The sequence below is a fragment of the Odontomachus brunneus genome, unplaced genomic scaffold (genome assembly GCF_010583005.1).
Source record: "Odontomachus brunneus isolate Ranch 3 - 2012 unplaced genomic scaffold, Obru_v1 Obru_scaffold_082, whole genome shotgun sequence".
Classification (NCBI taxonomy): domain Eukaryota; kingdom Metazoa; phylum Arthropoda; class Insecta; order Hymenoptera; family Formicidae; genus Odontomachus; species Odontomachus brunneus.
This window is the reverse complement of record NW_022639532.1, coordinates 1065098-1077752: the sequence shown is the minus strand read 5'-3', so window position 1 is coordinate 1077752 and position 12655 is coordinate 1065098. Positions and strand designations below refer to the sequence as shown.

At 38.3% G+C, this 12655-nt stretch overlaps 1 protein-coding gene across 9 annotated transcripts; it reads left to right on the top strand.

Moving 5' to 3' along the window:
* Positions 1 to 94: 94 nt before the first annotated feature.
* LOC116847750 (nicotinamide/nicotinic acid mononucleotide adenylyltransferase 1) lies at positions 95 to 12647 on the top strand. 9 transcript variants are annotated; one of them, XM_032823076.1, is made up of 7 exons: positions 95 to 562; positions 2111 to 2238; positions 2579 to 2829; positions 3373 to 3782; positions 3857 to 3958; positions 4165 to 4331; positions 5518 to 9943. In XM_032823076.1, exons 3-7 carry the CDS (start codon positions 2754 to 2756, stop codon positions 9362 to 9364), a joined length of 4602 nt encoding a protein of 1533 aa, XP_032678967.1. In that variant the 5' UTR covers positions 95 to 562; positions 2111 to 2238; positions 2579 to 2753; the 3' UTR covers positions 9365 to 9943. The 9 variants fall into 9 exon arrangements, with proteins under 9 accessions (XP_032678967.1, XP_032678973.1, XP_032678968.1 ...); XM_032823082.1 differs by lacking the exon at positions 95 to 562 and adding an exon at positions 11318 to 11496 and having other exon boundaries at positions 2115 to 2238; positions 5518 to 5857; XM_032823077.1 differs by lacking the exon at positions 95 to 562 and adding an exon at positions 11318 to 11496 and having other exon boundaries at positions 2115 to 2238; positions 5518 to 9301.
* The last annotated feature ends 8 nt before the right edge of the window (positions 12648 to 12655 follow it).

Genomic DNA, 12655 nt, shown 5'->3' with positions numbered 1-12655 from the left:
TCCGAACGCGACCGAATGAAACGCTCCTCTTCGTTTTGCATTGCTTTCTGCCTTCGTACAGCGTCCGCTCCGTAGCTTTAGTTAGCTTAGGTTAGATTTAACAAAAAGACCCCTCACTAATTTTGATGGGCTTTAGATATGATATATTGCAGCTAAAAATAAAAGGATGCATCTTTTGCGTTGTCCTTCAACGAACGTTTAGGGACTCAAGTAACTCTTCGAGAATAACGCAATGAAATTGATGATGAGCGAGTATCATGGAAATCGTGAGACATGAGAACGCATTTTACGAAAATTTTTTCGTAAAATTCTGCTATTAAATTTGTCAAAAATGTATTTTTCAACATTATCTTTCATTAAAGAGTTTTTGCAATAATACTTTTCAGATACGATAAACGCTAAAGTCACTTTATTGGATCGAAAGACGAAACTGCGCATGCGCATCGTTTATCGTAACGCTAACCAGATAACGTATGACGTTATTTCTAAAAGAATATAAGATTCACGATTAGCGTCGACGTTATAAGCTCCAAGACGAAATTGGGACGATTGCAGTTCACAAGTAGGGATAACTTCGTACTCTTAAGGAGGTTATATTCCATAATCCGTATAAAGGAAAGGAAATGTGGAAAACAATTGCACAGATTGTAAAAACAGCAACTCAAAAAAATTTTAGTGTGTGTGTTGTCCGAGAGCATCTGATCAATCTAGAGCATCTGTTAAAAAATTGGATAAAAACAAAATCGTGCGAATTTGAAAAAGTATTCTGAATATTTATGTAATCTACAAAATATATTCATAATGATACAGTCTTAAAAATATTACATTACTATCATGATTAGGTTAACATAATTTTAGATGAAAAATTCTTCTAACTAATCATATATTATATTATCATAAATTGGGGATAAAAGAAGAATACACAAAGAAGGAACAGTTTGAAGAAATGCAGCATGCTTCAAGAAATAAAAGATTTATAACAAGAATATAAGAATACATCTTCAGGAAAAAATAACTCCAACCTACAGAAACTAAAAATATAAACAAGAAATATAGCACTGCAAAATGTTTATCTATTGAGAACAAGTGAATTAGATCTGCAAAAACAATATCAATAGTTATTATATTTCAATAAATATATAATTTTTGTAATATGTATACTCTTATTACATAATGCATTTATAAATAAATATCAAAGTAAATATTCTGTAAATATAATAGTAAATGGATCAATATTAAAATACTGAATAGTTTGATTACTATATAAGCATGTATTTGCTAGAATTATTACTGTTTTATACATTGAAACTACATCTTACGCAATCTTAATGCAAGAGTTTCTAGTCTTTCTTGAAGGAATGTAAATTGTATTGTTATTTTTCCAAAACTCCATTTGATCACTTGTCTTATAGAGCTCATTTTTAAAGATCTTTTGTTCAAGAATCAATAATCTATTCGTATATGGTCTAAACAAAAGTTTAAGGATAGAATAAGCACGATTTCCATACAATACAAAATTAGCATCTGGATATAATGCACTCTCCTAATTATGAATAAAAGCGAATTTTTTAATGATTGTAAAAAAATATGAGATCATTGACTGTGCCACGTAATGCCAAATCAGCTACATTTATAGACATACCTGCATCATATTATCTGTCAGAATAAGATCCATGAAGACTATCATCTAGATATAGTACAGATTAATATTTGAGACAATAATGTTGTTTATAGTTAGAATAATATTCTTGTTGATTCACAGATGGTCTATATAATTGTTCGTGCTGTTCAACAAAACTCCAGAAATTTTGCACAGGTGTTCCTTTTGCTGAAACAGCCTTTTAAAACATAATACATAAATTTTACTTATTATTGTAGCAAAAACAAAAATTTTTTATTGTTTTACACGATACTTTTGTAAAGACAAATGTTGAAGAGAATTTTACGCTAAATTCATACATATAACAGTCATTTTCTAAAACCTTATCTAAAATCATTTTCCGAAACAATCTTAGTAAGTCAGTGCTGTAACTCGCTAAGAAAATTGCTAAGGTTTTTATAGCAAAAATTATAATACTTCACATAACAACCATCTCACCTCCGCTAATAGGCTGTCTGGTGCCATCTAGTGGTGTGTGTATCGCACAAATACCATTACCTCTTATTAGTTCTAAAACCTCCGCTACGAGTCGCCATCAATTAACAAAAAATCTAGGCCGTAGTACAACTCAATAACAGGTCAGTTGGATCTTTATTTTTAAGTAGTAGTACTCAACGACTGATAAGCAAATTTTATTTGGTCGAGTTTTTTAATTCATCAATGAATCCATTAAACAATATAATCCCCTTTTTGAACAATATAATTCAACAGAGAGAGAGAGAGAGAAAGAGAGAGAGAGAAAGAGTCAAGAAAACTTCTATCCGTAATTAGTACAATCTAATGACAAATTAGACGAATTTTTTTAAACGAAGAAATTGTCGTAAAGGAAACTTTTAAATTTTTTCAAACATCGATTTATCGGTTGTATGTCGACTATCCCTACTCCAAAATGTATTTGAGTTTGTATGACATGCGCAGGCTCTTTCTTATATATTCGTGAGTTGGCACGATCAGCCGAGATCAGTCGGTTGCGCGAACCCGTGACGTACGTGTTGTCGTTGCTATTTAATACGCTCTCGGTCGATTTGACGGCGAGGGCAGCGGAGGTGCGGTCAGCCGATGCGGCGGCGACGACGATTAGAAAGCGTGCAAAATGGCGCCTACGCGTGTGATTTTGATGTCATGCGGCAGTTATAACCCGCCGACCAACATGCATTTACGAATGTTCGGTACGTATATGTCGACTTATTTTTAGTTTCCCCCCACAACATTATCGATAACGTTGAAGTTACGTCGCGTCATATTTCGCCATCGTGCGTGATATTATGCTGTCACGCGTGCGTATTATTACCCTCGTGTTGTTTGCGTGATAAAACGTCTGTGTTCCCTTGTTTGTGCTTCTTGTTGTGCTTCTTACTTGTACGTGTCGCTAATATCAAGTTATTTATTATCTCACACAATTGTGCACAGTCTTATTTATTATACATGTATTTGTATCATATTGCGCTTGGAGGATTTTTCTTAACAAAATAACATTTTATCTATTTGTTTGCATTTCCTTTTTTTTTTTTCTTTTTTTCATTCAATGCTGCACTATATTAAATATTTTTTAAAGTAGAAAGAAGATTGAGTCTTGGAGAAAATTTCACACAAATTTGAGTATTATATACCTTAAGGTAAACCTATTATTTTTCTAGCAGTACTTCCACTTCTATCGTGACCTCTACTAGAACAGAACTAAAGCAGAGGTAAAAAATTTCTATGGATTTTAGAAATTGCGCGAGATCATTTGCATCGAATGGGTACACATGTAGTCGTGGGAGGAGTGATCTCTCCGGTCCACGATGCATACGCCAAAAAGGAGCTGGCCAGCGCGACCCATAGATGCTCCATGTTGCGACTGGCGTTGCAGAACAACGACTGGATACGTCTGAGCACATGGGAGACCAGGCAGAACTGCTGGACAAAAACACGTCTGTGCCTCCAGCACCATCAGAATCTACTCAACTCCATACTCTCCAATTCCAACGACATCAAGCACCACATGCAGATAGAAGACATCGATTGGATCCCGGAGAACGTACGTAACAGTTCAGACAACACACCGATACAGATCAAACTGCTCTGCGGTGCGGATCTGCTGGAGAGTTTCGGCATTTGCGGTTTGTGGCTCGAGGAGGATGTGAGTAGAGCGAAGTAGAACATCGAAGAATCAAAGTAACATCGATAAACATCTAAGATATATTCTTGTTGCAGATCGACGCGATTGTCGGTGAGCATGGTCTCGTAGTCATAACCCGGGAAGGCTCCAATCCTAACAAATTCATCTATGATTCGGACATCTTGTCGAAGCACATGGTAAACGAAACGCCTTCTGTTTAAAAATTACATACCCAGCAAAGTTTCTTCACGCGATAAAGAATCAATAAGCTTTCTTGAACGTAAAGTAGCGCAACCAAGAAAATACACCAAGTTAACGAATGACAAGAGACTATGAAGCAGGCCATGTTATGACAAATTCTAGACCATTGCACAGCTCGATCTTTTTCTCGTTATATTTTCAGCACAACATTTGTATCGTAACCGAATGGATCCCGAATGAGGTAAGCTCGACGCGGATTAGGCGGGCTTTGAAGCGTAGCGAGAGCGTCAGATACTTAGTGCAGGACTCCGTCATCGACTACATCTACAAGAACGAGATTTACGACACAAAAACTATGGACATAACAATGTGAGTCTCGAATTCCCTGTTTGGCGCAACCAGCACTTCTCTAGACACATCTCCATTCTGTCTGGATAGATTTCTTTATATCACATTGTCATTTGTTACTCTTTCATTTCGTCGGGAAAGTATAAGAGAAAAGTAGGAATGTATCTAAATTTTTTCGGATCAAATTAAGTTAATAGTTCAATTTATCTTAAGGGAAAACTAGAAAAAACTTCTCAAATACACGTAACATAAAACTTGGAAACTTCTTTTATGTGAAAAAAGTTAATATATATTAACGAATTTCGGTTGCTCTTTAAATTTGATGTAACTAAATGATTGGAAGTTTTCAAATTTTATAGTTTAATTTGAGAAATTACTTAACTGATACAATCTTTGCATTAATTACTCGAAAAACTTAAAGAATTCATGAGTACAAAATTTTTGTGATCCTAGCGGATAGGGCTCGCTGTAAATTAGTTAAAGTAAATTTTTGCGGAATCTTTCGTATTTAATACAAAAATTGTATATTCTTGCACTACCAATTTTAATTGGCTAATTTAGAGGATGTTATGTGTGGTGGTAAACTCTTAACTCTTTAACCAAAGTTAAGTAGTATTTTTGCTGTATATATTGCTCAATCTAGTCTTCCTGATTGTCTTTCGACAAAATGTATAATATTTGTTTGAGGAATATTTTGTTCTGTTTATTGTGTGTAATTTAAGTTTAAAAATCTTATTTTCACAAACAGCGACATCCAATAAACTTTATGGCGCGTGTCACTTTCTTATTTTTTAAGTTCTTTTCTTTTTAAGTTAAGCTAAGAATTTTTAATTTAGTTGATGTTTAATAAATTTTTTACAATGTCATATTTTATTTCTTATTCTTCCTTATAACTTACACGCAAAATCTCATCCTTCACATTTTTTCATATGCACATAATGAGTCGAACACTATCGGAGGTCTAAGATATTCCTGCATCGTGGCCCATAGATACGGTTACACGGTATTGAACTAATCAATAAAGGGTTTGATCTTAGAAAATTCATACGATGCGCGGATATCTATAGACACGATGCGTTTAGCTCGACAATATCTAGTTACAGAAGTGAGAGTACTTAATTTAAGTATGAAAGCAATGTCCTATAAAGAATTGTTTTTTTCACGCTGCCATTGCGCCGGGACACCGTTGGTTGGTTGGACACTGAAGTAAGTTGGAACTGCCGTCGCCGAACGCGAACAACTATCTGCACATAGAGCCCCGTTACCTGAACGCGTTCCTAACGCCGTCGCCCAGCGACGTGACTATGGGCTCGCCGAGCCCGACCGAGATCATAAGCGCCGTGTCCATCGACGTACCGGACGCGGTGCTCTGCAAGAACCTGCAAAATGTCGTGGGCGCCGCCGAAGCTCGCGAGCAATTCATTAACGCGTTAACCGTCGACAACGGCAACGTCAGGCATGTAGCATCTAAAGCACCTGCGTACCCGGGTCAGGCGAAACAGATCGTCATCGCCAGCGAGAACGGTGTCGTGCGAATTGTGGACGAGGTAGGTGGTCCGCTCGACGAGCCCACGACGAAGCTTCGTCAGCCTGGTCCTTCGACTTCTGGCGAGCGTGCGCTGGAAAGAGACCGTAGATCATCTACGGTAGAAGGTGTAGCAAAGGGTAAAATTGATGTCGGACAGAGAGAGACTTCAGATTTCAGGTCTGACACGGAAATCCCGGGTGTAGACTTAGATCGTGTGAATGAGGATCGCGAAGTTGTAGTGAAGATACAGCCTGGTTTGTCAAATTCGAGTGAATTGAAGGCACTAGAAGAAGGTAGCAGTAGGTCGACAGTAGGCGCGAAACGCAAAGAGGTATTAGACTTGAGATCTAAGACGGAAATTACTGACGCAGACATAGGCTTGAGTGACAATTGCGGGGTAATAGTGAATATTCAACCTGCTTCGAGCTCTAGCGAAGTAGCGTCGAAAGAAGGTCGTAAATTGGTAACGGAGAGCGTGGCGAGAGATAGAACTACGGTTGAACAAACGGAAATCTTAGATTCGAGATTCAAGCCAGAAACTGTTGACGTGAGTTTGGGCTCGAGTGACGATCATGAAATAATGCAATCGAGTTCTAGTGAACTGCGGCTGGGGGAATGTTGTTGGCCGAGGAGAGGAAACGTTTCGAACGACAGGGTTGAAATTGACGGTATAGAAATAATCGAGATAGATTCGAGTAGCAGTGCCAGTGAGTCACGACAAATCATAGACAAAGTAGACTCGGATCAGACTGGTTTTAGCAGAATTGCATTGGAGCAAAGTTCTGCATTGATTGTAGATAATGTCGTTGGAGGAAACGTTAGCTCCGAGGGAGTCAGTTTGAGGAAAGGACTAGTAGAACCTTATTCGGACCTTATTCGTGTGAACGATGTCGTCAAGGTGCAACCTGGTCACTTGAGTCATAGCATAATCACGGAGAAAGAAGATCATAGTTTAAGGATAGGAAAGACTAAAGCTAAACTCGATGAGGTAAAAACCAGCTCTGAACATTTAGGTCAAGATAGTAAAGTGTTAGGTGCACTTCAGGAAATTCTTCTAGAGGAAATTGTAAAGGATAACTATGTATTGGATGATAGAGCAATCGATTTTAGAAGAGAAATTGCCGATTTCGAGGTAGATAAGATTAAAAATCTGGGAATCAAAGCGACGGCCTCGCCGTTAAACGTCTCGATGACATCACTCGATGGCCGTCACGAATGTGCGCTCTCCGACTTTAGCGTAGACAAGGAAGACTATCGGCTTAGCCAGTACGGTTCCGAGGAAGATGAAGAGGAGGAAGATAAGTTTCTATATAGTGCCAAATTAAGTTTAACCGACGATCAAACAGAGGATACGATGTACAGTACGATTGATTCTCCGAATGACAGTAAATCAGGTGCCAATATTCAAGTAGTCAGCATGATGGTTCGCAAGAGCGATGAAGATGTATCTGAAGATCTTACGACCGATGAAGAATTACGATTAAAGTTCGTCAACGAAAGATTACCTTTGCAGGGCCAAGAAGACAAAATGATGAACATTACTAAAAGTGAGCAGGTAGAAGAAGCATCCAGAACGATATCTGGCGATCCTAGTCCTGAGATAGACGGCAAATATCGGAAATCAATTGTAAACTCGCGCAAAAGTCCAAGGAAAGTCAAAGAAGGACAGATGCGTGACACCGAACTGAAGGAACCGAAGAATCAGCAGGAATTGCAATCCGAAGTTCTTCAGAATTCTTCCATAGAGACTAAAAGTTCCAGAAAGGTCAAGCAAGAGCAGATCACTGAAGTTGGCGTTAGTACTGAGAATAAAGATCAAATCATTAACGATCAAAAGATATCTTGCTCAGAAGAAGTCTTCCAAAATTCTTTAAGAACTGCTTCCACGAAAACGAGGAGTTCCACGAAAGTTGGGAAACATCAGATTGGCAAGAATATTTCTCAAAAATGTTCAACAGTGTCTTCTAGCAGCACAAAGAGTCCCAAGGAGCTCAGAGAAAAACAAACTTATCATAAAAGCGGCGAGATGAAGGATTACGACCGATCTATCAACGATCGCGTTATTTCCCAGCTCGAACAAGTCTTCCAGAATTCTGCAAAGAAATCCTCCACGAAGACAATAGAAAGTCCCAAAAAGATTCCCGAAGGCGAAATGAAGAACCAAAGTCTGCCAACTCATCGACCTGCCGATAATCGACAGGCGGATGAAGAAGTCACTCAGCATTCCTCCAAAATATCTTTTACAGAAAGCCTGAGGAAAACTCAAAATCAAAAGGACGTGAGAGCGAACGACGTGAAGGTTACCGATGATAAAACGAAGCGAGACCTCAATGAGATCAAGGACGTGTACACGAGAAAGGTGCGACGTTACAACGTACCCCTTCAGGGCAGCTTGGACTCGATGATCGTGTCCGATGAGCCATTCGCGCCGAAGCCCAAGAAGGACGACACCTTCTCGAAGAAGTCCAAGAGCTACGAGTCAATCAAGCGAATTCAAGAGGTGTTCTTGGGCGCGCCGGGCAAGATGTCGAATAGCGGTTCACAGCTCGACATCCCGGACGAGTTCTGCTCCATTTGCTGCTACATGAACGAGATCACGTTTCGCACGGAGGAAGAGATCAGCAGTCCGAATCAGGAGACCTTCTACACGCTCAGATCCACCTGCAGCTCATTGGCCGACGACGACGACTCCACCGAATGCGACATCTGCGGCTCGTTGAATCAGCAGGAGGCCGCCGATGCTCTCGAGGGTAAAATACTGATAGACTCGGCTCACGAAGAGATTCCCTGCGAGCTCTGCAGAATCTGTGGCGAAGTGGACGGCAGTTACGATCCGAATGCCATGATACCGGCGGACAGGTACGCCTTTAGGCTCGTTGAGCCAAGCCAAGACGACGACGACAGCTTCGAGATTGAGAATTGTGGTTTCCAAAGCGGTACGGAATCGGCCGACGACCGAAGCCGAGTCTCCGAGAAAGAGAGCATCAAAGACTCCGATAAATCCAAGTCGCGATCGTTATTTATTCATGGCTCCTCGATGACGAGAGACCAGCCTCGAGAGTTATACTTTATTCCCAAGGACGAGATCGCTATTCTAACAAGTGGAGCGAGAAAGATCAACCGCAAAGGTTCTTTGTTCAAGAAGAAGGAAGAACAGAATACACGCGATAAAAGACGATACTCATCAGTGGATAGTCTGCAGTTGGCGAAGATGTCCGCGAAGACGAGCGCAAAAGCACTAAAAAATCCGAGTCTCGTCGCGTCCGCCGATAATCTGCGGATCTTGCGGCAAGGGTCGAGAAGGTCCAAGTCCTTACAGAGATCAACCGACGATGTAGGCCGCCGGGACTCTCTCACTGACAATTTGGTCTCATTGACGGAGGGTCTAGCAGGAAAGGAGGAGGACGCAGCGCAGACATCGGCAGATTCGAGCCAAAAGCCTAACACCCGTGACAAGGAAGCGGTAAAGATGATTCTCACGCAACATGGAATCAAGATTATTAGCGAGAAGGAGACTGCTTTGTAATAGGAATAGTCTGAGCATTGAATGACCTAGACGGAGTGTGCGTGAGAACTGTTGTAGAAATGACTCGCGAGAAAAGCTATTGATCTGGATGAGTAAATTCGAATTAAAATCTCTATAACCGCTTGTTTATCACTAATTAAATATTGAAAGTGGAAACACTTTCGAGCTTTTTCTCGATATATATATATATATATATATATATATATATATATATATATATATATGAAATGAAAAAATAAATGTCAAATGGATTATTGTAAAAATAATAGACATAACGTAATCATATATGAATCATGAATTGTAATTGCGCCGATATTTTGGCTTTGCATAAGCATTTATGCCGTTGCAGTATCATGTAATTATTGTGTGATAGTTGTACTGTTGTTAATATTACCGTATAATTACGAACGAAACTATATATAAATCGATAGCTCGGTATCGATAGAAAGGACCAACAGCGGAAATTGTTATTCCCGATCAAAGATCGGGAAATTGTTGGATGATTTATGCAAGCCTTGCAAACGACATAACAAGACAATCTTAGTAATATTACTGTTAATACCAAAAAAAAAAAAAAAACCAGAGAGCCGTGTTACAATTATGTGACTGTAAATAATGATGCGATACATCGATTTAATGAGACAGCGCTTCGCTCAAAACACTATTCGTGAAAAACGAATAGCGCGAAGTGTGCGAAAAGTAGTGCCAGATGTGCCAAAGATATGTGATATAGTATTTGCATTACTTTATTACTCATCCATTTGAAGAATTTCTTCGCAAGATCAGTATTACTGTCTGTGGTATATTTTTTTCATCGTTAGCATTTGTCAGCATGCTGTTTGATGAAATCCAAAACGAAGAGTTTCTTTCTGAGATCAGTATCGTTAGTACTTCGTCCGTAGGAACCTTTCTATCATCAGTTTTGATCGGTTAGTTATCGTTGTTAGTTGATGCATAATATTGATATGCATTACTGATCGTATTGAAGACCCCATGAATGCTGTTGTCTCCTACGACCCGCTTAATACTCCTCTTAGCGGCGTTCAATAATGCATTTTTTATCTTTGTTAGGCTCATCAAGCTATCATTGAGTATTTAGAATGTCAACCCCCTTTATTGATGAGTCCTGTCTTCCTCTGTTGCATGATGTTACGTATCTTCATCGTTTGAGACATATTCTTTGAGTTATGATAGAGAAGTGTTTTGACGTTTTTGGATGTAACTTTTATTACCGCATCGGAAATATCCTTAAGGATTAAAGTGAAATTGTCGTCGCATACAGTGCATATCCTATTTCCATTAGGAGAATACATACTACGTACGGAAAATACAGACGGAATCCTAAATTCTGATTCATAATCTCAACTTTTCTCAACGCTTTGTTCTCATTAATCGAGCCCTAACCTCCAGCCTGCAATTTTAACATTCAATGTGTTGACTGATGCGAGTTCAAAGCCTTAAGCCTTAAAATTAAGCCTTGGAATGATTATTACATTAGCTTTTTCTTCTTTGTTCTCCTTCTTCTTCTTCTTCTTCTCTTACGTCTACGTTGCGTTCTTGTGCACTCCCGGATCTGTTCTGACGAAAGTAAACTATGATTTCGTTAACAGGACTGCCATCACGCTACTTTTTAACGGCTGTAAAACAAAAATATTATAACAATATCAATTTGCTTTCATATGTCATCTTGAATCATGTATAAATTATCAAATTAATTATTATGACTTTCTCGTAATCAAATTAATTTATAAAATTTATATTATAAGGATTTTTCTCTCGACAGATGTGTGTGTGTGTGTGTTGTAATTTCAAAAAATAGAAGTACACTTCAAGTATAAGATCAGTCATATAGATAATGAATAATCAATATGAAATCCAAATTGATGGCGTGATGACGGTCGATAATAAAATCTTTTTGCCTCTGATGGAGCATGTGACGTGTGTTTTTTCCAGGATACAACAAAACCTGCATGCCTACTGTAAGACAGATAGTTGGCTGTCTCGTTGCTGCCCGACCGATCCGATGCCGGCCCCGGCTTCTTCTTTCTGCTAAAAGCCCTAATTGCGCTACTAACAATCCTAATCAGGAAACTAGCATGGTTGTTAGCAGCAGCGGCAGCAACAACAACTACAACAACAGCAACAACATTCATAATAACAACGAGAGCGAGAACGCACGGAACCGATATCTTGATCGTTCTTACATCTAATTATTCCATTAAGACTCCTGGCCTCTCGCATTGTCTATCTCTTTTTAATGATGTCAGAAGCGAGAAAATGCATGCTAAAAATTCTTGCGAAATCCGTTAAAATAAAAATATATATCCATAAAGTAACACTTGCAATCGATTAAACAAATTTGTAAGATATTCCGTGCAATCCCCTTTTCCTCTAACAATCAATAATTTGTCGTAAATTAACGTGACATATAATTATATGATCAAATGAACTCCTGAGTAAAATTCATAATTACGTAGATGCTTTCGTCCGAGTAGATATATGTAGTCATGCTGCATATCTATTCGGACGAAACGCATTTAGCATAATTCACCTTCTTAACCTATTTCTATTCATATTAATTTACAATAAATTATTAATTGTTAGCAAAAGGGAAGTGCACGGAATATCTTACAAATTTGTTTAATCGATTGCAAGTGTTACTTTATGGATATATATTTTTATTTTAATGTATTTGCAAGAATTTTTAGCATGCATTTTCTCGCTTCTGACATCATTAAAAAGAGATAGACAATGCGAGGGGCCAGGAGCCTTAAATCTATTATTCATTTCCCAGGCAGCAGAAATCTCCAAAAGATATCTTGGGGATGTCTCTAGGACGTAGGACGTCATTTGGATGTCCTTTGGACATTTTTAGGACGTTCCTCGGATGTATGTGCTGTCTGGGTCGTTTGCTATAGATTTTTTAGTACAAGCCCTTGAAACGTCGGATATAATAGATAGCACGAGAAAAAAGTTGTTTCTGCATTTTTTTACAAGGTGGTTATATTTTTACCAGCCTAAGAGTGTTTTTCACCGATGCGTTTTGAAAATTCAAACTACTTAATCAGGGTTACTTGTTACAAATAAAAGTAAACGCTTTTCAAAACGCTTTAGACAAAGAGAGTACCGCAACGATTAAATACAATTAATATTATATATTTTATTGCATCGTAGTTTTATTGTCATAGTTAATCATAATAATTAATAACCATAATTATGGTAATAATTGATCATTGCAGGTATTACTATAATTATTATACGACTGTAACCATATGAATATATATATATATA

Bases quoted from the DNA above. Each gene is read 5' to 3' on its own strand.
- LOC116847750 (XM_032823076.1), top strand. From the start codon at position 2,754: ATGGCGCCTACGCGTGTGATTTTGATGTCATGCGGCAGTTATAACCCG. The intron at 2,830-3,372 runs GTACGTATATGT...TATGGATTTTAG, and splicing joins CATGCATTTACGAATGTTCG to AAATTGCGCGAGATCATTTG. The intron at 3,959-4,164 runs GTAAACGAAACG...TTATATTTTCAG, and splicing joins ACATCTTGTCGAAGCACATG to CACAACATTTGTATCGTAAC.